This window comes from Gambusia affinis, linkage group LG08 (assembly GCF_019740435.1).
Source record: "Gambusia affinis linkage group LG08, SWU_Gaff_1.0, whole genome shotgun sequence".
Lineage (NCBI taxonomy): Eukaryota > Metazoa > Chordata > Actinopteri > Cyprinodontiformes > Poeciliidae > Gambusia > Gambusia affinis.
Window position 1 is genome coordinate 26,139,813 of NC_057875.1, and position 26,877 is coordinate 26,166,689.

The 26,877-nt window shown below is 39.4% G+C and overlaps 1 protein-coding gene across 4 annotated transcripts; it reads left to right on the top strand.

Annotated features, from left to right (window-relative positions):
- The first annotated feature begins 5,053 nt into the window (after positions 1 to 5,053).
- On the top strand, positions 5,054 to 26,877 carry ampd3b (adenosine monophosphate deaminase 3b). 4 transcript variants are annotated; one of them, XM_044124942.1, is made up of 16 exons: positions 5,054 to 5,246; positions 9,835 to 9,902; positions 16,574 to 16,796; positions 16,907 to 17,063; positions 17,632 to 17,797; positions 18,822 to 19,041; positions 20,605 to 20,734; positions 20,839 to 21,033; positions 21,217 to 21,348; positions 22,297 to 22,460; positions 22,649 to 22,775; positions 22,877 to 23,040; positions 24,295 to 24,415; positions 25,370 to 25,543; positions 25,688 to 25,798; positions 26,218 to 26,877. In XM_044124942.1, exons 2-16 carry the CDS (start codon positions 9,845 to 9,847, stop codon positions 26,395 to 26,397), a joined length of 2,322 nt encoding a protein of 773 aa, XP_043980877.1. In that variant the 5' UTR covers positions 5,054 to 5,246; positions 9,835 to 9,844; the 3' UTR covers positions 26,398 to 26,877. The 4 variants fall into 4 exon arrangements, with proteins under 4 accessions (XP_043980877.1, XP_043980878.1, XP_043980879.1 ...); XM_044124943.1 differs by having other exon boundaries at positions 5,054 to 5,242; XM_044124944.1 differs by lacking the exon at positions 5,054 to 5,246 and adding an exon at positions 5,513 to 5,711.

Consider the following 26,877-nt stretch of genomic DNA (forward strand, 5'->3'; position numbering starts at 1 on the left):
ACGTGGCAGTTCGATGCAATGATGCTTACGGGAAATTGCTCTTGATAGCCTTTGATGCATGAAATAGAGCATTGTCCTGCATACATGTCATGGTCTGCTTGAACATTCTTGTAAGATCCAGAGGTTTTCTGTGCCACTGCTTGAAGAAAGTGTATTACAAAAATGGAATCCATCTTTATTAATAACACCAGCCCATGGCAGTACTTAGCAAAGTACAGCCCTGATCTAGCTACTGATCCAACCACAGGCTCACCTATACAGTTCGTCAAGAGTCATTCTCACTTCATTAGGCCATAAAACCTCTGAACATTCTCTCTTCAGATATTCCTTAGTTCAGTCCTGATGTTTCCAACTATGTGGCTTAATTGAGGGGTCTTTTAAATCTAACTCTTTTAACCTTTGCCATGCCTCTGATCTCAGACAACCTGGTACTTCTGGTTAAGTGATCCCGAATCTGTCAAAGTTACAAACTTTTTTCCAGTATCATTTTCTAACCTGTTTACAGTTTGTAACAAAATGATTCTGGGACAGAGTCAATATTTCTGGTGATTTCAAGGAAGCTTTTTTTTTTTTTTTTCTTGAATAATTTTTGACTCTTTACAGTCAGTTAAATCTCCTTTGGGTAAAGAGTAGTCTTACGCCACACTCTCAGGCATCACACATACAGATCAGCTGATATACTCAAGTCCAAAAATTATTGCACAAAAATAACATGAGAACAATACTGCGCACACAAAGTACATAAAAAACACGACAAAGAGAAAACAAATGTTCTGAAACTGTCACCTGGAGGGGAGAACAAAAATGAAACATTTCCTTCACATTCCACATGGTGGTGCTATAAGATTACATTTAAACAGGCTGCTGTAATGAACTAGATGGATTTGTCTTTTCACCCCACAAAGATGGTATTCAGCGTTCAATATGACGGGACTCAGTTGAAAAGTTGACAAAAAGTAAATGCAATGCATGCTGTGAACAAATAATAGTAAAATGTTTTGCTGCTTGAGGGCAGTGATTTGATGAATACAATGGTTCTTAATCAAAACCAACACAAATGAACCAGAAATAAGAAATCAGCTCTCACTTTACAGTCTCGGAGCAAAAGGAGTGAAGAAAGAGTAGTTTGGAAGGAAATTATAGACAACATCAAGTTTTCATGCAGTGTTTGTCTGTGCTTCAACACGCCTTTCGTTTTAAACGGCTATGAAAAGTGTTAGGGTCTAAAAAAAACTTTTAGTGTAGAACAAAAAGGATATAATCTGTCGCATATTAACCAGAGTATAGCAATAAGTGACTTAACTAAATGTGTGGAGTGCAAATGGTTAGCTAAAGTACCAGGCTAATAAAAATGAAAAGGAAAATGCAAACTGTTTAATGATTACCAATGTGTAAGCACAGTTTAAAAATGAAAATAGTGAATTCAACAGAGTTCCCATTCAACCTCTTGTATGACAACAGGAACAGCTGTGATATAAAAATATGAAATTGGCATGAGATATGAGATTTTCATCATGTGATAACCTTCAGTAAAAAGACCATGACCTCACTGTATTGTATGTTAGAACAAATGTATAAGATTTTATACATATGCAAATGAACTCTATTAGTAGTTATTTTTTTATTTGATACAAAAAGTAACAGAACTCAGAACAGATTATCTTGTCAGAGCAATAATTTACAGATCACATTTAGAAGAATTAGCGACCAAATTCTACTTCAGTCAGTGGTAGTGATGTAAAATTTGAAGTCAGTATTTTAAGTGTTTTTTGGTCAAACGTTTTTGTGCAAGTATGAGGGTTGTTTTTTTTGTTTGTTTTCATTTCGAAATCGGTGTATTTCGCAAAACTGGAGTGGAAACAGGTTGTTTTTTTCCCCGCATCACATGAGTCGCGTGGTGAACAGCCAGATGCTACAACTGGCGGAAATGATAAGGAAGACGACAGGAAATGGTAGGAGGATGACGGGGCGACTTGTTTTGGTTTTTTGGACACAAGTTCTCGCAGCATTAGCTAAACTGTAAACTAAGAATTTTTTTTTATGTTAGCACCTCTGAGATCTAGAATTATAAGACTGGGATATCAAGGCAAGGGATATCATCAACATCAGACCTCTGTTTTTATTCACAAATCAAGGTATGAAAATAATATTCTTGCCCATAATTTGATAGTTAGAGGTACAGATCAGCCCCCCTCCTGCTCACCATGTCTGAGCAACATGGAGGCAGAGAAACTGAGAGTCATTATTAGACTGAGGGCAGACAGACAGGTTTACTTTTACTAAATTATTACATTTAGCTAAACATTATTGCTGAGGGGCACATGCAGGCCTTCTGACATGCAGATAAAAAAATAAATGAAATAAAAATAAATTTAAAAAAAAACTTTAAAAAGGGCACTAGGGGCATCAAAGATAAACCAGAACTTTCTCTGGGATTTTATGGAAAGGACTAAAAACCACAGGAACAATATGATGCAACACTGTAGTGGTTTTTAAAACTGGTACACAGAAACCAGTAACCAGCTGATACGCGATGGTAATATCCAGTGGAGTAACTTCAGCCCATTCTCTTCCACAGAGATGCTTTAACTTTCTGATATGAACCTTTTACTCCAGGATAGGCTGCATATTTCTGAGCTCCTCACATCGCTTCGATCCGATTGAGACCTATGAGATCACTCTTGATCTCTCTAAACTCTGATAACTTTTTTGTCCCGGGGCGTAAAACTCTGCAACATCTGTTTTACTGTGAAAACAGAAGAGTGTGTATACATTCCTTTAGGCTGATTTATAACCTCAGGTACGTTTCTCTGCTATAAATCTGAATCATTGTGAAATCCTGTTTGCAGAAGAAGTCTGCCTTCACCTAAATTATGCTTTGTGGACAGTTGGTTGCAAAATCCCCTTTTTGCTTTGGGAAAGTATTCATACGCTTCTACAAGGTTTCCCCCAGAAAACTTGCTTTTGAGTTAAAAAATGTTTCAAGTTGAGAGGAAATTTGAAAATATCTCTTGACAATTATGTGTTATTGGAATATTGGAAGATCATTATCTGAACACCAACTATAAAGTCTTAAAAAAATGCCAACATTTAAAAAAAATTAAATAAAATAAATAAGCAACGCTAAGCCTGGTGCGGGCACACGGGGAAAACCCTGCTTAGAACTTTTTCACATTTTTGACACTTAACAGTCACAGGCTTCCGTACTTCACCTGAACTTTCTGTGGTATAGTTGACACAAATTTGTGAATGATTAAAAATGACTCATGGTTTTCAATTATTTTCACAATTTAAACTCTGAAAAGTGTGCTGTGCATTTGTATTCATGAAGCTCGGTGTCAGGTAAGGCGGGAGGCCATGTCTTGATAGATTTCAGTCTGTTTTTAGATGATGGATTGGGTAGTCCTCTGTGTTTAGTGTTAACCCAGCATGCTTTGTCACCAACATTTTTTTTTTCCAGCAAATATTTTGACTTTTCAAACTCAGACATTTCCTTGCTTTTTCTGAAAAAAATTTTTTTTTTGAGATTTTGGCAGAGATTCAGTTCCTTACCAGTGCCACAGTTGGAGATGACTACAAGAATCAGCTCTCATAAGTGTTGGCACATGCCTTTCTTAGAAAAGGCCATTTCCATTTCTGCTTCCAGTTTCTGTTTTAGTCCTAAGCTGTTCATTTTTCATTTTTAAATTCATTTTTATTCATGTAGCAACATTACTAATAAACAAAACAGAAAATAATGTAAAGCCTGTCTAAATACGTACATCTTTAAGAGGTTTTGTTTGTTTATTTAAGTCTGTATCTGTCCTAGAGGAAGACACTTCACATCCCGTCTGTTGGTTGTGGTCAGAGGACCTGATGGTGCCGGTGAATGGCAGACCTCCTCATCCCCTGGACAGCTGTGGCTACAGTCCTGTAGCTCACCACCTTCATAGTGTCAAGGTGTGTGAATGAATAAAATATAGTGTAAAGTGCTAGATAAATCTCATAAACCGCTCTGCAAGCACAGGCAATTTACTAGTTTTTTGTGTTTTGGAGGTGTTTGCTTGGTTTGCCACCAGGGGTCACTGTTCGTGTGTTTGTTTTCACCTGTTATTCTGGAGATTAACTTGAGTTATTCTTTCATTCTTTTCTCCAAGAGTTAGCATAGTTAAATATTTTTACTGTTTTAAAAGGAGACTATTATGCTACATATTGTCCATTGTTACCAGTTTTTATCATTTGTTTATGATAAACAAGCCTTTGCATTGGTCTTCAAGCCTCTGTTATGTGCGAGTCTGCCTATGGACAGCTGACAAAGGATTTTTAGGCCTCAGAAATCTTTTTCACAGCACAAAAACAAATTCCATCCTGACATGCAGGGAGAAAACAATAAATATTTAGTTTAGGAACTAAATATACAGTGCCAAACTAAATATTTAGTTTGAATGAATTAAATATCTAAGTCCAAACTATTTAGTTTGGAGTTGTCTAAACATTTAGATTGAAGCTAAATATTTACTTCATAAAGTTGGAAACTGTGACATTTATAAATGAATGAAGAAAAATAGGACTTTGAAAATGTAACCCCCTTCTTTCAATTCTTTAAATTACACAAATTTCCTGTTTACAAACGGTTCCTGTTAGGTTTGAGGCTGTGAGTCCCGGCGCTCAGGGGCCACCGTCCGGCATGTTTCAAATGAACGTGCGAGTGCAGACTGTGTTGTATATGTTTACATACATTTTAAGTTTAGGTCATTTTGGAACCAGGTGGAGAACTATAAAACCCTGTGTTTTGAAAGGCTGCGTATTTTCGTTTGTTGCCATGACTACAAATCTTTTATTTTATTTTATTTTATTTTTTTATTTATTTATTTATTTATTTTTTTACCACGGTTTTAATGCCAACTCACGCTCCTAAGAGGAATCTGAGGAACGCAGCCAGCCCAATCAACAATGACCCAACAATACCAGGATGAGGGCAAAACAAAAATAATGGGCGTGGTCTAAAAATAGCTCTCATCCACTTAAAATACTAAACGGCGCTGGTGCAGATGTAAGCCTTCCTCCGGCGCCTCCTCTACCGCCCTGACATGAACGCGGCTCACTTCCTGAAACTCTCCTTGTTCCTGCATGTTACCAGTCAGGTCAGGGTGGCAGCGGAGGAGTGAACCAGCTGTGTGTCTGCTAGAGGCTGCTCCTAATAAGGCTCTGAGCCGCGCTGAGAGGTCTGAGCGCCGCACACCGCCCTGCAGTGACCACATCCGTAAGTAAGTACACCGCAACGCCCGGCATTCTTACTGTACTGCTAACTGTACGGCTTTCATCAATCTCACACACGCGTGAATTTGCGTGGCAGAGTCCGTTGAGTGAAAATAAAACATAAGAATGTAATTTGCATCCGAGGTGAAAACGTGCAGCGCTGTTTTTAGTTCTGCTTTTTTTTTTTTTTAATTGTAGCGCAGGAGATGTATGAATCGGAAGTTCTGTTTTTTTGGAGCAAATATTTTCTTCTTCCTCCTCTTCCTCTTTTGTTGCTTTTTTTTTTTTTTTTTTTTTTTTTAGAGAAATCACACAAAAAAAGAGTCAGTCTGGCGGATGCGATCATCAGGACAACTGGATCAAAGCAAAAACTTTTAGAGATTTTGTTTTTGTTCTGAGTGTGGGCGTGTTCTTGATCAGTGCGCTGCACAAAAAAAGAAAAAAAAAAAGAAAGAAGAAACAAGCCTGGGCAGGTACACAAAAGAATATGATTCCTAGAGATATAAATTAAAATGAACTTGACCACTACAGCATTAGTGTTAACCCGTGGGATCGTTTGGAGTTTGCATGCGATGAAGAGCCAGACAAACCAACCCGACATGTCTTGACAAATCTCACGTCTGAATGGATTTTTGCACCAGATAAAAAAATTAAAAAATAAAAAACTCTGTGAAGATTCCTGGAAGAATTAAAAATCTAAAGAACTGCCAGTGTTTAATGGTGCCAGTAAAGCTGTCGTTATTCTGACGGGAGTGGCTGCAGAAGTACAGAGTCATGAGGGAGGAGGAAGTGTAGTAGGCTATTTGTTAGCTATCGCACCTTCTGGGTCTGGGTGTAAAATAAAAGAAAGAGAAAAGAGAATATTTACAAAATATTCCTTTCCGTCGTTCTCAATTTACCAAACAGGAAAGAGAAGAGCAAAAAACCAAATAAGTATGTGAAAATGCTTCTTTAAAAAAATGTTGGGTACATTGTAAAAACGCTCTTACTAAGTGTTTTTGGTCTAGTTTTATAGTGCAAATATCTTCGTTTTGTCTTATATCATGTATACTAACTTAAAAGTAACGTTTTTAGCAAGACGAGCAGCTTGTTTTAAGTTATTTAAGTCATTTAACATAATAAATAATGAAATAATATTGTACTCTTAGAATAAAATGGGAAAAATGTCTTGTCATAAGTGAAATAATCCGCCAGTGCAACTAGTACTTTTTAAAATATAAAAAAAATATTTATTTTAAACAATCTCCTATGTCTTGCAGAAAAGTTACTTGTAACTTTGTGTCTTATTTAAATTTTGCTAAGATATTTGCACCAGAAACTAGACCAGAATTACTTGATGAGATTCGCTCCACGCCACTAGATGGAGCTGTCGAGTGAGGCTGATGACGTTGAAGAATACGGTACCGTGTCCCTTCGTGTAGATGTGCTACTTTAAATAAACGAGTTATACAAGAACGTGTTTTATTTGTCACACCATTACATTTATCTTCTGACTTTAGTTGCCCATGGGTTGTTAGGGTTTTTGTGTCTAGTGCTGGAAAATTCCTTCGGTCTTTTTCTTGACAAAACGTCTCCATTTCGCGCTTGCTAGCATAACAAGCTAAGCTAGCTATGTTAGCTTAGGGAGAACGCGGCTTCATAACTGTGACTGACAGCCAATAAGAAAGATGAGCATGGCACATTCAATAAGTTCTTTTAACTTATACTTTATATTGATGATTGAAAAATAGATTAGATTTTATAATTTACAGTTAAAATTCATTATAATTATTTTTCTTTTTAATTATTGAAAACAAAGAACAGTTTTAGTTTCAAGGCTATGGTTGATTTTGGATTCTTTCGGTTATATGGAATTATATCCGAACAGCTGAGCTTATCTTTCTTGTAGGTGAGGAAGAAGTGTGTAAGCAGCCCGCGTCATGCAGCAATAAGTGGGGTAGGGGTAGCATCACGTCAGTCTGTGCTCCATGAACCCGGGGCGAACTGCCTTCACTTTCTCCAGCTTAGGGATTTAAATGTGACCTAGTTGTTGCACCTAAATCCTTAAAAACGGGAGTTGGATATCCCAGCACTAAAAGCCTCATTCTACAATCCAACCTTTCCAAGCAAAGTAAACAGCTCTGATCAGGTAAAGTAATGAAAGGCTTGAAATTGGACTATACACATTTATCACATTTATTGCTGCAATTTACTATTAGGAGGTGAACAAAGAGGTTGCTTGTTCTCCCTGCACATGAACTGTAGCTACATTAACTGTGAATGTGTGTCTTATGTAATGTGTTGGACTTTGCATCAAAACCAACTGTCAGCATGCTCCTGCCAGGTGATGGGATTAAATGTATCTGTCATACATCTACTGACTCTGAGTTCCCATTAAAACAATGGGTTAAATGTTTTTTTTTAAAGTGGGGTTCTCTGCAGAGGGTATTAGCTGTCAATATCTTATTTGCTGTAACGAATAGGGGTGCGCCACCAGATCTCATGTTGGTAGGCAATAATATTTCGTCTTGTCTCAAGAAGTCTTTCACATTTGCAGTCGATACAGGACATTGTCTGCTCAAGTCTGTTTACGCTAATGTTATGAGCTCCACTTAAGAAGAGGTCTTCCTTAAGCTTCACACTCTCATCTATGTAGATTTTGGTCAAAATTGTCTCTTAAAATCACTTATTTTTCTTATATTTGAACAAAACTGGAACATTGGAAAAAGATGTATTGTTTTCAAAAATGTTTATAAACCTTTCTCCGCATTGCAGCAACGCTTCTTAGAACTCTTAAACCTTTAAACCGGTTTTCACTGATGATTCATCTTTTATGATGAGCGCAAACTCTTGGTGGCTGGAGAAGGACTCCTTACAAACACCCTAAGTTTGGCTCTCTTTGTAAATTCTCTTATCGGAATCCAATCAGAAGAAACATTTAGGTAAAATTATATTATTTTTAAGCTAAATTGGCAAAGGAGATGAGTATTAGTTGGGCAAATTTAATGTTTTGAGACATTGTCCCATTGCATTGATAGACTAAAGAGTCTGAGTCAGGCTGGTTGACAGAACTAGACTACAAAACTTGAAGACAAGTGCAGCACTTTTAAATCTGGTATCTGGAAGCATTTTGGGTTGTTGGTATATAAAAGAAAGTGCGCCAGAATGCTAGAAGAGGCTAGAGTTATTAATAAGCACTGTGAGAACGTGGATGATGCTAAAGTTAGCATCAGCTTCATGGTTTTGTTTGCAACCATCAGGGACTATTAAGAGGTTTACTTCCAAACCTCCTGTAGCTGCAGGCCAAATCAATAGATGTAGAAAATAGATTAAAAGTTTTCCTTTTAAGCTTCTCATGAGAAGCCAAACTCCACTCAGACCCCAGACTATCTATTTAAATAAGCAGTGAGTTTGCTGCTTTCTAATACCGTAGTGTTAGAGGTACAGAAGCAAGTGGCGAAGCACGAAAGCAGGAACTTCTTTCTAAAACCAGTCCAGCACTCAAAGTGAAACTTTCTCAACCAACCAGCACTGGTTTCCTCTGTCTTCTTCTCGTCTTCATCCGTTTCACAAACAGTGGCCAGACAGAAGCCACAGTTCAGCACGGTGGCTCTTTGTGTGAAACACAAGAAGATTTTGCAAAGCAGCGTGACAGGAAGAGAGAACGCAGCAAACTAAACCTTTTGGTTTTTGTTCTATGGAGTCTGCTTTCCCAATCACACATTGCTGAGTGCCTTGGGTTGCCATGTAAGATTGCATTTTATATATGTGGTCATGTTTAATTATAATGCAGGTATAATTAGCTGCATTATTTGGTTTCCAAAGTATTGAGGTTGAACGTTTCTAAATGTCTCGTTACAATTACAAACCTGACTGCGTTCCATCGAGTTTGTATGTGGCAAACATAAAGCATCACAAAGCTGCAGTTTCACTGAACATATAACTGCACAAATTGGAATTACAAAAATAAATCTGATTAATGGAAACGCTCCAATTTTGAAAAACACGTCTTATAATAAAAACCACCTGATCACAGAAGTAAAAACCTCGTAGCCCAAAATTTCCCATAATTGCCGGATTTCAATAAAGCCAATTTATTTTCAAAATTTCAAATTGAGCAATTACATGGTCAATGGAAACTCAGCTGATGTACTGCAGCTGTTAGACGGCTGTACTTCAACACACCTGGACCAAATGAGATTATTAGAAGGATGAAAGATGATTTCATGCTCAGGAGATGATCCAGCCGTTTGAACGTTGGAGAACAGTCAGTGCCTGGTGCTGGAAAGCCTTCCTCCCTTCCCATTTCTGCAAAATAAAATTCATTTGCAGACGCAAAATTGTTGAAGTAAAAAGGGTTTCCTTTTATGAAATGAGTTTATTTTATCATGACTTAACAAAAGCAAACAAAAATTCTTTAAGTTTTAGAACAAAGGAAAGATCCAACATTTAAAATGAGAATAAAATACATTTCTTGGTGTTTTTGTATTTCCAATATTTATGGGACGTGAATAAAGACATAGGTAGAAGAGTTCAGGTGTTATAAATATAAGCCAAATACATAAATATACATGTTTATTTATTTATTTGTATTAATCAAAGCTTTTCATCTTTTAGGTGAATCAAAATGAGTAGAAAGGACACTCCGTTTTTCAAGCAGCAGTCCACACCATGCCTCGGGAAAGGTGAGTCAAAACTCCCGATGTGGCGGTCAGGGGAGGGGTATTGGTCGGGGGGGCCAGTATTGGTCAGAGGAGGGGGGGTATGGGATGTACGATGGGAGGATAAAAAGCACACGGTGTGATAGAACATTACAGTACCAGTCAGCATCCCTGCTCTGTTCATTGAAGTAATTAATACTCAACAGGAACATGCTTGTCAGCTGTTGGCAGCATGTACACATGAGAAATGAAGTCAAATCATAAAAAAAAAATTATATCAATGCGTGAAGATGCTCTGCTCCAGTGAAGGAGTGTGTGGTTTCCTGTTAGATGTAGCTGCATGGATGCCTCATAAATGAGAGATATTAGAAATATAACTCTGCTTCTTCGATAAACTGCTTGGCTCAACACACTGCAGGCGACCCATAACATAAGAAACCAAAGAACTGTGCTACTCTTACAAACAGACCAAAGCAATTTTTTTCTTTTAAAATGTATTTTTATCAAGAAATGCAGCCCAAAGCCTGCAGCCGAAAACAGGAATAGGTTTTTAGTTTCAAAGGTTTTCATGTTGGTTTGTATAATCTTAGGCATTCTTTGGATTCAGTTCGGTTTATACTTGAAGACTGTGAGCTAAGAGACGCGTATTTGCTCTCAGTTCTTGTTTGGACTCTTTTTCAGGCTTATGTACAATGACTGACAAAGAATAAACACCCGGTGGAGTCGATGTTGACATGTCTAGGTACTTTGACCTGTCACCATCCAAAACAGACCAACAGTACTTGGATTTAATCCAGAGAGAAAGTACTTACTACCAAACAGACTTATTCTCACACATAATGTTTCAGGTCCCAGATCAAGGTAACCCAAGTAAATACAAAACACGCTTTTTAAGTTTTATTCACTAAGGGGAAAAAAAAGTTATCAAAACATTTGCAGGAAAGTAATTTCCCCGTAAGAAATCACTTCAATAGAACCTATCTGACAACATGAACACGGACAAAAGATTTTAAAAAGCAGCATAACAGGCCTGATGAAAGGAGGAACAAAACTTATTTTTATCAGCGTATTCAGTCTGAGTGTTGGAACTCAGACAACACCCAGAATAGTTGTCTGAGTGCCAAGGAACATCCCAAAAGATTTACTTTCACACGTGGAGAATTTTGTCCTTTCCTACTTTGGGTTAAAACTTAACCCAAATTAAGTTTTATTGATATAACTTAGTTTGGGTTTTATTTCAAATGTAATGGACAGGAAGATGTAAAAGAAAACGGAGGGGAAAGGTTTAAAGAGAAAGGAGAGAAAGAAGGACAGAGACAAAAGACAACACTATAGAAGTCTGCTTCTACACCTGCAGAAAGAGAGAGAGAAAAGCCAAACAGAGAACTGAGAAACAAGTTTAGCATCAATGAAAAACTACATGGTACTACTTGATACATGATTAGAGTCAACCGCAGCCCGACAGAGTGTTTATGTGAAAACATATTATAGGTACAGATCACTGACATGCATCAGTCTGGAAAGGATTACAAACATCAAACCGTTGAAGGAGTGGCAGTCCTACCACAACAAAGAGTACATCAGCAACTCATCTGGGTCACAAAAGAACCGGCCTGAGCACCGTACACGTCTGGCCTCCAACTAACAGTATTTTAGAAGAAGAAGAAGAAACATGTGGCAGACTGATGGTCTGAACATTCAGACAATTCTGAAGGAAATTCTTGACTAAGTACACAGGGGTCCAAAACACACCAGTAAAAACACCAGTTGAATGTCTCAACCAAAGGGTGTTTTTTTCCTTCAGCTGCCTAGTTAAAGTCTGGACCTTCTCAATGAGTTTTTTTTTTTTTTTTTTTTTTTAAATGAGCATATCCAGACTTTTTTTTGCTTCTGGCTGAAATGTAGGATCATTACTTTTGATAAAAACCTTCATATTATTAAATTGCTTTATTTAACAGCATATCATAATTTTGAAAAGCAATGTTCAGGATTCAGTTATATGCATGAACAACAGACTTCACAGCGCTTCAAACAGGATTTTCAAGTTGTGAAATATAAGATGCATGTCATCATCAAGGCAGCTCAGGCGTTCCAGCGTTGGAGACATTAAGAGTTCATTTTATTCTTTTAACGGTGAAAAGCCTGAATTGACACCACTAGAGCTAAAGCTTTGCATTGCACTTTGTGATGTTAAGGTTGATAAGCAATTGCGTGGCCATGGAAACCCTTTTCCTCAAGCTGTTAAGGAGCGAATCTGAGAGGCAGAAGTAGTTAGTGTTGAGCTATTGACCCTGCAGAAAGTTGGCAACCTCTGCATGCACAAACATGACTGAGTTCTGAGGTTTCCACACTGCGTTCCACTCAGTCGCTGGGTTGGTCTACAATACCTCAAACAAATGTCTGTAGGGAGGAAGTTTCCTGACTGGACTTACTGCACAGGTGGCGTCCTGTCTCGGTATCATGTGGGAGTTCATAAAACTCCCAACGATTATTCATTCTTTGACAAATATTGACTGAAACGTCTCCTTGAGTAGTTACTCTCAAGTTTTCTTTTGCCAGGAAATGTATATCCTAATCATAATCACTATGAAAAAGGTATTGAGTAGAGTCTGAGAGCAGATCATAGCATTTAATTCTGATTGTTTATTCTGAAATCTGACTTTTTACGATCATTGTCAGACTTGTGTAACGATTTACTTCCCTGAGGCACCTGCATGCGCAGAAGAAGAATGTTGACGTCACGCAGCAGCGTTGTGTTTATGGAAGTAATAATGGAAAACTCCCCCTACCTCGTCCTTTCTCCAAAACTTTTTATCAAAATGCCTGGGATTTTTCGGAATTGACGGGTTTCCATTTCTTTTTTTCCTAATCCCAGTTTGCGCAATTGTATGGTCAGTGGAAACGCAGTTACAGACTTCTTTAATAATTTCATAATTGTGATTTTCAGCAATTGTTTTACATCTGATCTGGCTTCTTCCGGCGCCGAATTGCGGCATCTGTCTCACGTCAGTGACGTAAATGTCGATGAAATGCCATTCAGTCAGCAGGCCTTTGGAAACGTTCGGATTTGTATCCAGTTTCGCACCACATTTGGAATTGGCTAAAATCAGAGTTTTGGGGGGGATGAAAAGATCGGAACTGGTGCCGTTGAGCCTTGAGAGAAAAAATCTCATATGGCCAATTAAAAAAAACAAACCAATCAGATTTGGGCTGCTTTTACCCGCTGTGCGAACGTAGCGAAATGTTCCTTTCCCTTGCGTTTCAGTATTACATTGTTCTCTGGATTCGTCTTTTATAGTCATTTTGTTTTTCCACCCAAAATAACCAACAGCCAGCCTTTCTTCTCAGCATTAAACAGAGGCATGTTGCTGAAAAACTCAAATTTCCCAGTGGAAATCTGGGCCCTTGAGTTTGTTTCTTCTCCACAAAGCGTTACGTTTCGAAATCTATTCTCAGGACCTTGACGTGGCCTAAAGAGCCCCGACGTTTTATTCCCACTGACCCGGACCACAAACAGCCGCCCGTGTTATCAGCCCCGCTCGGCCATGCCAGCTCGGATTAGAGGCCCCTGTTGCTATGACGCTCTCAACATCCGAAAATAGCTGGATAGAAAGGGACACTTAAGACAGCAGCAGCTAGCAGCTGCTTCATGCGCGCTGTCACTGGAGGGCATAAACAGCAGAGCAAAGCAGGACAGAGCCCAGTCGCAGTCAGATGCTTCGACGAGAAGCATCACAGGGGTAAAAAAAAAAACAAACAAAAAAAAACCTCCGACGTCCAGGACACTGCCAGGTGTCTGCAGAAACCCTCTGTTGAGAACCAGCAACCTGAAGCTGACATTTAATTTTAATTTCTTATTTTTTTTTAGATAGTGATTTTCACTCTAATGAGAGCTGAAGTGTTTGATTCAGTAGAAAAAAAAGAGTGAGAAAAACAAACAAACATGGCCCAAATCACTGCAGAAGGTAAGAGACGGAGTGGAATCTGACTTGTTGTGTATCTGTAGAGTGACGCGGATGTGATGACAGTTTTATCAGTGTTGCTTAGGATGGACTTTCATGACCTACTGGCCGGGAGCGAAAGGTCGCGATATTTTAGGAACATGTTATTCTCAGTTTCATGATGGTTAAAGCGTGACGATTCATATTGTATAAGATGGGAAATCATTTCATGTACGGTGGCTTCACAAATGCTTTGGATATTGAATATTCTGCACAAACAGCAGCAGGTTTTGACAATTTACATCTCTATCAGCTTTGCAGTTCTAGATCACACATTTTCAAGTCTTGCCATGTATTCTCAAACAGCTTTAGCTCTATACTTTGACTGGGCCATTCCACCCAATGAGAATGTTTTTGCTCTAAACCGGCCCATTTCCCCTCTATTACAGCTTCTAACAGGTTTTTTTTCTAGTTTTGCCTTGTGTTTAGTTCTTTCCATCATCCCATCAGCTCTGACCCTGATAACTCACTGCATGATGCTACAACCACCATTTGTCACCATGGTGATGGTGCATCCACAGTGATGTGCTGAGTTTTTTTCCAGTCCAAAGGTTAAACTTGGCTCTCCTCTTCAGATGTTTGCTATAACCTTCTCTCTAAAGTTGGAATGGTTTTCTTCCACCAGCAGCTGAACTCTTTCTGCAGCTCTTCTGGAGTTAGCCTGAGTCTAATCTGGTTGGTGCTCATCTCGTCCAGCCTTTTCAGTTTATGTTATTGTAGGTTTCGTTCCCTGTCTTTTGATTTTTTTTTTTTAATTTAAGAAAATTTCTATTTATAATTGTCTATCTTTGCCTTTCTCTCTTTGTTTCTCATTTTTTCTGTTTCTTTCTTTCTCTATTTCTCTCTCTCTTTCTGTCTGCACACCACACCTTTCAGATTTTTATTTGTGAAGTAGTTTTACGTGTGGTTGTCATTTTTCTTCCGCTATTTTTGCACTGCTTTGCATTAGTTCAACCCATAAAATATCCTTTAAACTACCTTAATAGTTTAAAATCCTTGGTTGCAAGTTAACAACACATAAAAAGGTTCAACATATCTAAGCATTTTTTACAAGAGGTTTTGTTTTTCTAGGTGCATTTTTTTATTTACTTATTTTTTTGAGCTTCTAAATGGAAACATCTCCGTCATCCTGCCGGCGGCTCAGCTGTTCCGGTACAGGAGCGATTTGTACGTGCTCAGAAGCTCGGCCAGAATGAAAGCTTTAGAAAGTGTGTCAGTGTGAAGGTAAATAGACCTGCGGTCGACTCTGGAGAACCAAGAACATTCAAAGTTCTGACGGCGTTGCCTGTGGCGGCTGCAGCTGGGATGTTTGTCACCCGGGGACGTAAACACGTCTTCATGTCTTACTTGTTGATTGAAACTCCACGCGGCCCACAGACTGGCACAAACATTAACACCAGTGACAGTGAAGACACAGAGGTCAGAATAGCTACACATCTCTGCTGGTACTGGATAGCAACAGAAACCTTCACAGCAAGGACGGGTTTTGGCCCGTCTGCTGAGTCGTCTAAAAGAAAAACTCTCCTGTTGTTCTTCTGATCTGATCAAAATACAAATTCACAGAAGCTGGGGGTAAATATAGCGCCAGGCGTCATGCCACGGATGCAAAAGAGATCCAGGTCAGCCAAAATAAACCAGACTGTTTTATTGTGATGTCTTTGGAAGCGTGCTGCAGCCCAAATGGACTTGCATTTATCTCCCAGGAGCCACTAAAACTTTACAGTCATGTTTTTATCTGGAGTTTTGTGCTCATGTTTCAGGAACATTCCCACCTTGTTCCAGCTATGCCCATAAACTTCAGAGTACATCACTGGGATTTTATGTGACAGACCAACACAAAGCAGTGAAAAACTGAGAAAATGAAAGAAAACAATGCGTGTTTCTCCAAATGAAAAATCTTTTTTTGTGGGACACACTACTTGTTTGTCTACTGAATAAATTGTGGCCCTACACTTTTCAACAAACAGAGAGGAAACACTAGTACAGGGCCTCTGAGTGCTGATGTAAAATGTGTTGACTGTAACCTGACCGGGATGTTGGACAGAAACATGAGCAGTCAATTGGAAGTTGTTTACAAACTAGAATGCAGATGAAGCTCAGCAAACCATCCGCCAACTCCCCCCTCAAACTCGTATTCAGATGTCTCTGGTTTATCTTTGATTACGTGTGTCTACTGCCATCTCTAAAATAATGTTATGTTGGCAACTTACTTAGATAAATGAAAACTAATGCAAATGTACATGTGATTCTTATGAAATGATCCTTACCTCTCGGGGTCTTAGCAGAACGCTCAGGAGGAGCGCGGCAAATGCCACGGTTGGACAGCGGAGAAATGATGGGGTTATCCCGTCAGACTGTCAGTTCCCGAAACCATACACACAAAAACGTGTAAAAGTGCAGTTGGCTTCAATGCAACCTTACCAGACTGTGCACAGGGTAAAAAGCTCACGGGCTCCCATGGATCTTGATCTTTAATTTACTTTCTTTTTATTATCTTCTTGTTGTATGTTGGTTTTAACTTGTTTTTGTACAAGCACTTTGAATTGTCCTTGGCTGAAAGGTGCTGTATAAATAAAGTTGCCTTGTCTTGCCTTGCCATGGACAGGGTCCATCACCGGTAACCGCAAAATGGTTACCTGTGATAGTTTATAACACGAATCCAAGACCTTCTCTAAAATGCTACCCTTTTTCCAGAAATGGCCAGGCTCTTCCCGAAGGTGTCTCTGAGCATGGCGGATGAGAAGATCCGGCTGATGGCGGAGAAAGTGTACGCCTGTGCCCTGAGAGAGGAGGACACCAAGGACGCCATGGCCCTATTTAGCGTGCCGGAGGACTGTCCCATCGGCCTGCAAGAGGACAGGGAGCGGGAGATGCAAAAGGAGCTGGCCGAGCAGCACTCTCAGGATTTAGCGAAGAGGTACACCATGGATCAGTGTTCAGAAACCTTTGACAGGGAAAACTTCCAGTTTTATGACCCTTAAAGTGATCCGTTAGCTCATCATGTGATCCCATTGCTTCCCCTTTCAGGAAGAAGACCTTCTTGCTGAAGCGCTCCCAGTCCATCTCTATGCAGGATGACTGGAGGGCACCTTCACTGCTCACTGCAGGAGGCGCCGAAGCTCCTCTCCCAGAAAACTTCCCAGACTACCAGAGAGTTACCATCAGTGGAGATTACTGTGCAGGGGTGCGTGGTACTTAAGCACACAGGTATTGAAAAAGGCACCATGATAAGTGATGCAGATCCAGACCAGAAACGATCTGACCAAAACGTGAAGGAGGCTAAAGATGGCAACATTTTGACTTGCTATCTAAGTTTATCCTATAATTGTCCTTACTTCTAATGACCCAAAATATTACATTTATTCTCTATCCAGACCCAGATCACTCCTTGTAAGGGTGTGTAAAATCCCAAGGACCACAATTATACACCCAAGAAAGAAGGGACAGACTGTCGGATGTTGTAGGTTTTCTCTTTTGTTTTTGGTAAAAGACAAAAGTAGCCATTTCTCTAGCTTTTGGTACACTCATGTTTGTTTTGGTTGTATTTACCCAGAATGCCCTGCACTGTAGATTACTTACTACCTTTGAGCTGTCCACTTGGTTTTCACATATGCATCTGAACTCACTTCAGTCAAACCAAGACCGAGGATTTTAGGTGGAGCTAGAGTTTCCTTAGAAACTCTACTCATTTCCCTAGTAACAAGCTAGAGTACTGGTGTGAATTATCCATTAAACTTGTTTAATGTTTCCAGATAACAGTTGATGATTACGAACAAGCAGCCAAGAGTCTCTTTAAAGCCCTCGTCATCCGAGAGAAATACTCCAAGCTGGCGTACCACCGCTTCCCAAGAACCGCTGCGAAGTACCTTCGCGATGGAGAGAACTTGGAGTGGAGCGAAGACGACGAGGTTCTGCCAGGTACAGCTAGATCTTTTAGCTAATGTTACTCCATCAAAGCATTCACTACATTTGCACTCTCACTCTTGCAGATGCTAATCTTCAGGCATTCGCTCTTAAATTCATCGGATGCCACTAGAGCGCTGAGAATGTGTCAGCACAGGGAGAAATTCTTTCCGTTTGTTGTTGTTTCAAGCTCTATTTCACGTATTGTATGTAAAGATAAAATGCAAAGTAGTTTCCTTCACTGCTATTTTAAGCTCCTCTCTGTGTGTATCAGTGTGTGTCTGACACAAAGCCAGCCAGGCTGTTTGCTGAGTACAAAGACTTTATTCATACGTGGTGAAAGCAAGTAGAAATTAACTAACATACAGTCTTTGTGTATCTTTTTTTTTCTACAAAACATGAGTAACTTTATATAAACACAAATACACATTGTTCCCAAAGCATGAAAATCCTGATCATTGCACCATCTGACCTAAATACAAACACCTAAATATGCAGATCGCTTCTACAGACATTTATGAAAGAATGACTTCAGTAAATTGACTGGACGCCTCCTGTGTAAGTCTAGTCATGATGTTTTTATTACTAAATATTCCACAGTCAACTCTTAGTGGTATTAGAGCAAAGCTGAAGCAATTGGGAAAAACAGAAACTCTACCATGAAGAATTAAGGGAACAGTAATATCTAAATACTGTTATATAATTTACATTATAGTTCAATTTTATTACCTCATTTAAAACATACCTGGAGTATTGTCATGATTTTTTCATGAATATTTGAGAAATCCTTTCATCTCCATGGCAACCATCGAGCAACCACAAAACCTTTCATCTAAAAATTAGTTTGTTTTTTAAATTCAGCATATTTATTTTCAAAACGTTAAATTGTGCCGCTACATGCTCAATGCAAATGCAGCTACTGACTTTCCCACAGAAAGACGGCTTCTGTCTTTTTCAGTCAATGATTTGTCTTTTAATCCAGTTTTACTTTAAAGCATCATTGTTTAATGTTTTGCTCATCTTTTCCAAACGCATGCAGACACCTGGCCAAGCCCTCCAGAAGGAGAGGACCCGTACTCCATGGAGGGCATTCCTGAGAACCTGAACTATGAGCTGAAGATGAAGGATGGAATAGTTCATGTTTACCTCAACGCTGAGGCCCTGAAGCAAGAGGAAGCCCTCAGCCTGCCCTACCCTGACCTGGAGACCTTCACCATCGATCTGAGCCACGTACTTGCAATGATAGCTGACGGGCCAACGTGAGTGAGCAAACGCTTCAACGCCTTCCATCATGGAGGGAGTTCCATCTGTGCTGGTGGTGTCAGTCATTTCCCCAACCTCAGGCAAAGATAAATTATTTTTAGCAATGCAGGACAGATGGGGAACCGTTGTGGGGGTAAAAATCTACACTGAGGTTATTTGGCAACAAGCATTTAGCAGAAGCTAATGCTAAAGTGCTTCATCCATAATGATGTCCACCGTGTTACAACAAAACAATATGTGAAATGTAAAACGATGTCTAAAAGTTGTAGTTTTATAATACCACGTCTAATGCAATAAAAACCGGCATAAGTTTTTTTTTTTTTTTTTTTAATTGCTAAAACAAAGAGTAATCTTATTCACATCTGAAGAAAGAATGGTCATCTCAGTTGTTACCAGTGGTGGGCAACTGCTAACTAAAAATCATGAACTAAACTAAGAATCATAAACGACACTAAAGTGTTTTACCAACAAGTATTTAGCAGAAGCTAATGCGAAAGTGCTACATTCATCCATGTTGATATCCACCTTGTTAAAACAAAACAATATGTGAAACAATATATCACCCTCAACACAGATATGCAACGTTGCACAACTACCTGTGCAGTTCTGCTTCAGGAAATGACTGTTTATTATTTCAAACCTGTAGAATAATGGTGGGGAATCTGAGGAGGCTCTCAAAGTGATCTGTGAATATTTGCATTTTTTTTTTGATTGCATTTTTAACACTGGTTGTTCATATAAGTGTACTCTTTTGTATACCTCATTAGTTTGTTTGTTTTTTTGTTTTTTTTTAGATATTTGCCATTTGCTCAATACATGCGAAGAGTTGCATAAACGGTCTTTGCACACTTCAGAATAAGAGCCCAGCTGTAAACGTCTGGCTACTTGAATAATTCTTAACAGTCGATAACCTAAACTTAAACTCAAACGGTGAACTTTATTCAGCTGAATGATTACAAAACAGTAAAGTTAATTAGTGCCTTTGTTTGTATCTGGAAAAATTAATTTAAGGGAAGCAAAATGCGTTAAACTTTTTCAAAGTTGGTAAAGACGCTAATGCACTGAATGATAAATTAGCTCCACTGTGACCACCACTGGTTTTTTGTAAAGATTCACCGAGCCAATATTGATATCTGCATCTGTATTTTTTTCTGATATTGAAAAAAATTCTAGATTGGGTGACAAGGTGCGCGAGCCATAACAGCAGATCTATTCAGTCTAACTCTATGCTTTGTACTCTGTTACATTCCTAACTTTTACCTGATTAAAGTTGTGTTCTGTTTATTCACGTGTTGCTGTGCTGGTGCAGAATAGGAAAATAAATGTATCATTCAGTACATTCATGTTTGCTTAAAGAAAGGAATTCGACAGTTTTTTTTTTTTTTGTATCGTATTAGTATCGGCTGATACTAAACGTCAGATATCTGTATCTGTATTGAAAGTGAAAAAATGGATGGGTTCATCCCTGCTTATTAGAGGCTTGCATCCCCTCAGTTCTCACACTCAGTAATTCCCAACGACACATGAAATCTTTCTCTGTCTATTGTGTGGCTTTGCAGGAAAACCTACTGCCACAGACGGCTGAACTTCCTGGAATCTAAATTCTACCTTCATGAAATGCTAAATGAAATGGCTGAGATGAAAGAGTTAAAAAGAGTTCCACATAGAGACTTCTACAACGTCAGAAAGGTTAGTCTGCAATTTTGACATCCGGTCCAACTTCCTTACTTTTGAAGTCTAAATGGGCAACGGCGCAAGAAAAGGTCAGACTTTCTTGTTTTTATCAAACTTAGGTGGACACACATATACACGCTGCCGCCTGCATGAATCAGAAGCATCTGCTGAAATTCATAAAGCTATCGTACCAAAATGACGCAGACCGGGAGGTCTTGGAAAAAGGCAACCAGAAGATAACTCTCAAAGAAGTCTTCAGGAAGCTCAACATGGACCCCTACGACCTGACGGTGGATTCACTGGACGTCCACGCTGTAAGAGTTAAAACATCTGGAAAACCACTTTAAAGTTAACTGCTCAGACTGCAAATAAAGGGGAATGTACTGATGGATCGTTATTCGGACTGTTCAGGATGAAAGCCAAGGAGCTTAACCTGATGTCTGTTTTATGCCAAGTTCTGATTTACGGTTTTTCACTTGCTCTCTTGTGACTGGCAGGGAAGACAGACCTTCCACCGCTTCGACAAGTTCAACTCCAAGTACAACCCTGTTGGAGCCAGCGAGCTGCGAGAGATTTACCTGAAAACCGACAACTACATCAAAGGAGAATACTTTGCGCTTCTCGTCAAGGTGAATGAGGAAAAGCTGGAGTTGTACTGAGATTTATTGGGACTCTAGTCAATGTTGTCATATTCCTATAATGTCAGTTTTTTACCAAAAGTGATTTGGGGAAAAATGAATCAGTACCTTTTTCTTTCCAAATGGTGTTTTAGGCAAGAAAACAATGACATGGGCCATTACTTTAGAAAGGTATTGATATTATATAGGATTGAGAAGTCATCAAGGGTTGCCTTCTATTTACGAGAAAAATCTCAATTATTGGCACTCCATGTAAAGAACCTTAAAATAAATCTAATCTCAAACTGGTGACCCTAAGATTAACTAAGATAAACTTAGGGTCAGCTCAGAATTTAAAAAAAAATAAATGACCTTACATATGGAAAAGCTTAGGTGAACAGTTATTTTTTGTAGCCATGTACGGATTTATAAATGGTTAATGGCGTGTACTCCTATAGCACTTGATCCTGAAACGCTCTGCATTCAGTCATTGGTTCTAATGCACCTTTGACCAGCAGGAAAACCAGGTGAAGTGTCTTTTCCAGGGACTCAAAGACTGAGACAGACAGACAGACAGACAGACCAGCAGCCCATCGTTTGACCGCCAATTACAGAAACTCCTCCCACCTGAGATAGCTCATATCAACTAACTTACTTGATTTAAGTTACTCTACCACTTTGAAGAGTGGCTGAGAGAAATCGACCATTATGTAGCACCATATTCACACCCCAAGGAAACGGAGCTTACCCTGTAGGTTGTGCCTACATGTCTAAAATCTTACTAGAACATTTTTTTTTAGTATTTCTAATAAAAAGAAAAACATTCTGGGATGCTGTGGTGGCAACAGGGGCAAAGCTGCTGCTTTTTTTTTTTTTACATACTGAGTGATTGCAAGCGCCTACTTCAGTCTTATCAAACAGCCTCACTGGCTTCCTGTGTGGTTTACTTGTCTGTTTCAGGAAGTTGCCGCAGAGCTGGAGGACAGCCAGTATCACTATGCTGAACCCCGTCTGTCGATTTACGGCCGATCTCTCAGCGAGTGGGAGAACCTCGCCACATGGTTCATCCAACAGAAGGTCCACTCCCCCAACATGAGATGGATGATCCAGGTTCCAAGGATCTAGTAAGCACTCAGTCTTACTTATACAGCAAACCACAGACCATTGCCCTCAAAGGACACCATGATGTTAGCATACATCATGGGTCCATTCAGAAATGTAATCATCTAGAAACTCAAGATCAATTACTTAAAGGCAACTGTCTGATTTGTTAATTTTTTAAGACGGGTTTATCTGGTTGCTTGTCTTGCAGTGACATCTTCAGGGCAAAGAAACTGGTGCCGAACTTTGCCAAGATGCTCGAGAACATTTTCCTTCCACTTTTTGAGGCCACCATCAACCCTCAAAAGCACAAAATGATCCACGTGTTCCTAAAATACGTACGTCCTTTCTCAACACCCAAGTGAACGGAAAGGCAAGCTGTAGATTTCTCCACATCTGGTGGAGCATAACGGTGAACGTTGCCTCCGTCGCCCTGCAGGTGACGGGGTTCGACAGCGTGGACGACGAGTCCAAACACAGCGACCACATGTTCAGTTACAAAAGCCCGAAGCCTGAGGAGTGGATCGAAGACAACAACCCTCCATACACCTACTACCTCTTCTACATGTATGCTAACATCATGGTGCTCAACAACCTGCGCAAGTAAGTTTAGCCTGTTGGTGCAGCCGATTGGAAAAAAAAGTAAGCACAATATGGGCACAGCTAGCTAAAAAGTTAGTTGCGCTAACCCTGAAGCACTAGCCATAAATGTTAGCTCTGCTAACAACATGGTACTTAGCAGAAGCATTAATTTCAACTCTGTTCATACTCACCATTTTTAATGATATATGTTGCACCACTGTGTGTGTAACAGAGTTAAATTTTAAATTATTCAGAACAAACCTTTATTTCATGCTTTCAGTTTTAATAGTTGTTGAGTAAAGCTAACTGTGTTGCTACTAACTGACCTCAGTAGGGCTTTAGTCAGAAAACATGCAAGCAGGACTTCAGTAGATTTTAAACTGTTGAGGGTTGGAGTTCTACAGCGATGCATTCTGGGTACATAATAAACATCATTTGGTGCACTGCATCATGGGTAGAGAATATGAGGAGAGGAACCGGAACTGGAACCGGACTGCTGCGTGAACAGTTTGAATTTAGACCTTTAACTACTTTAAGAATTAAAAACTAATACACAGATGTCAAACTGTATTCATAGTTTACAAAACTGCCAGGTAAATTGGTGCTTCATAGTTTATCTATGAAGCGCCATAGATAAATAGATGAGTTAAACGGTTTCACAGTTTGCAAATAAACTAATGTGCTAAATGAAAAATTAGCTCAGCTACTAGCAGATTAGTGGAATGTGCTTCACTGCAGCAAAGATTACTTCAAGGATTTGGACAACAATGACTATTGTTTAGGTAACATACACAAAATTAAATCAGTGGGTTTTGCTAAAGTTGTTGCTGTTGCTATTGGTTAGTCCTAGCGGCTGCTAGTGGGGTAGATAATTGCTAGCGCACTCACCCCCCACCTTAATTTCTTGTGTGCATGACCATCGCCTTTTTGTGGAAATAAGCCCTTAACACAAGTGTGATGAGGAAATACTTGTGAAAATTTTTGAGATTGAAATTGTTATAAACTCACCTTGCTCTTAGTGCTTTCAAGCTAGCTATTAGCTGTTAACAGCTATTAAGCTATTGTAAGCTTTAAACATGTCACATGTTGCCAGGACTACTGTTGTTTACTTGAGTGACGTCTTGAATGCAGCTCTTATTGACAACCCATACATAGAGTTTCAGTTAAAAGCTCTGAAATGGGCTTACTGAAAGCACAATAAAGAGAAGATCCAAACTAAGAAGATCCAAAGTGAAGCTCATGGCAACGTGACTCTGAAAATGTTTCTGTCCACAGGGAGCGAGGCCTGAACACCTTCCAGTTTCGTCCTCACTGTGGTGAGGCCGGCTCCATCACCCACCTGGTCTCTGCCTTCCTGACTGCAGACAACATCTCCCATGGACTCAACCTCAAGAAGGTGCGACCCTCCCGCCATGACGCGACTCGGTGGCCGAAAATGAATTCATAAAGCCACAGCCAATAAGCACAATTTGTTGTTTCCAGGGAAAAAGTTCTGGTCAAAATTCACGTGCCAAATTACATCAATGGGTCCCGGTTTTTTGATGAACATTTTAGCATCCCGCCTGCAGGTGGCAGTGTTTCTCACCTTTGCGTCACTGTTGCCTCAACTTTACTTGATGTCTAGTTTTAGTCTGTTGTCAAATAATACAAAGTCAAATTTGACATCATACTCAAGTGTTAATTTTTTTTTAGAATTCCTTGAAAGTATTTCTAAATTATCATCACAAAATCTGTCATTTTTGATTGCAAAAACTCACAAAAACAATCACAAAATCCTGGAGGGACAGAACAATGTAAAAAGATGTTCAACATTATTTAATTATGAGAAGGACTTACTGAATGCAGACAGATATTTATTAATACATTAGCAGCTTAATGGACTGAATCAATACAACCCATAAAGTTGTATTGATTTATGATCTTGATGTGGCCTAAAAATGAAAATGAGTTTGACCCTCCCCCCCGCCCTAGATGATACAAACTCTTATCTTAAATCTGAGGTTTCCATATCCAGCATGTTCAATAACGGAACAGATTTAAAACAGCTTTGCTGTAATATGTTCAGGTCCTACTGACGTCTGGTCTGGTTTACGGGTCAATGAAACGCCTCTACGTGTCTGTCGGTAAACCAGGAAGACAGACATGAGTTGTAGAGAGATTGATTTTTTTATTTTTGTTACATACCTTAAAAAACAGATTTTGTTTCGAAGGTAAGGTGTCAAATGATTCTCAAAAAATCCACCAATTTCTCTTTCCACGCAAGTTGTTCTGAATCGTCTGATAGACGAACGAGTGTTGACCTACAGCGTTAATGCCTGATGCGTGTACTCGTCTTCCTCGTCTTCCTCAGAGTCCGGTGTTGCAGTACCTGTACTACCTGGCCCAGGTCCCGATCGCCATGTCCCCGCTGAGCAACAACAGCCTCTTCCTCCAGTACTCCAAGAACCCACTGCGAGAGTTTCTGCACAAAGGCTTGTGTGTGTCGCTGTCCACCGACGATCCCATGCAGTTCCACTACACCAAGGTCACAAACATCGCCGTACTTGCGTGCATGCACTGCTTTCTCTCAGAGGCTTATCAAGTGATCAGGCATCATTGGGTGTTGCAGGAGTGTTGAGGTGCGTTTTGTTTGTCTAGCTGCTTATATGCTCCTAAAACAAATGTCCAGGAAGCGCTGATGGAGGAGTACGCCATAGCAGCGCAGCTGTGGAAGCTGAGCACATGTGATCTGTGTGAGATCGCCAGGAACAGCGTCCTGCAGAGCGGACTCTCACACCAGGTAAAGACAGACGGATCGTCTCCGACTTAAAAGCAACAATACCGGCAACTTTCTGGCTGTTTTGTCGACTGTTACACTGAAGATACGACACAACTACATAAAAAATTACATAAAAGTACAAATGTATACACGTATCCATCACTGTAATTTTCTAATGAGAATCAGCTTTGACTGCAGAGTTTGTGCACATAAGGAATTTGACTACAGTTCCACTTAACTCTGAGTAAAGACATTCAAAATCTAAATATGTATTTTAAAAAAAATTATTCCAACCACAATTTAAGACAATAATACTTTGGTTTTAAGAATGTCAGTCAAGGGGCAAAGTACAAATATATATTTTGTGTAGATTCCTCTTAACAAAAATTCTGTACCGTGAATGTTCCTTCCTTTATGGGCTTCATGTATCAAACCCACAGGAGAAGAAATATTTTCTTGGCTCCAACTACCTTCAAGACGGACCAGAAGGCAACGACATCCGGCGGACCAACGTGGCCCAGATCCGCATGACGTATCGCCACGAGACTCTGTGTAATGAACTCAGCTTCCTGGTGGACGCCGTGAAGACGGAGAGCACTCTGACCCCAACCAAGTTGTAGACCCGACGGGTCAGACCCAAACGCCTGGGCTGTGTCTTCAGACAACGGGACACCGACAAGACAGCAGTTGTTTTTAAAAAAATCAAATTCAGTTTATTGGGTTTTGTTTTTTTCCACTTTTTCTCATAATGTTGGGGGTGGGTAAAAAAAACAAAAACTGGGTGGAGCCCCCTGGATTTAAACCAGTCCAGATATCACCATTTTATGTGCCTCTTTTGTTTTTTGTTTAGTTTTTGAGTACATTCGTGCAGTTATCATACAGCAACATGTCTGTATGATTATGAGGGAAATGTCACTTTTTTTAATCAAAGTATTAATAATGATTTTATGCTGTTGCAAGGATTTTACTAAAGACTTATGATTTATTGAGTGTGAAAACATGTTTGGCTACATTAACAGCTAAAAAATTGATTAGATAATTATTTTACAAAATGTCTAATTTCTGTTTTCCCACAACTTAAATAAAGGCTGTAAAACAGA

Coding starts and splice junctions, on each gene's coding strand:
- ampd3b (XM_044124942.1), top strand. CDS start 9,845: ATGAGTAGAAAGGACACTCCGTTTTTCAAGCAGCAGTCCACACCATGC. Junction 19,042..20,604: donor ATGATAGCTGACGGGCCAAC/GTGAGTGAGCAA, acceptor GTGGCTTTGCAG/GAAAACCTACTGCCACAGAC. Junction 23,041..24,294: donor GTGCTCAACAACCTGCGCAA/GTAAGTTTAGCC, acceptor TTCTGTCCACAG/GGAGCGAGGCCTGAACACCT.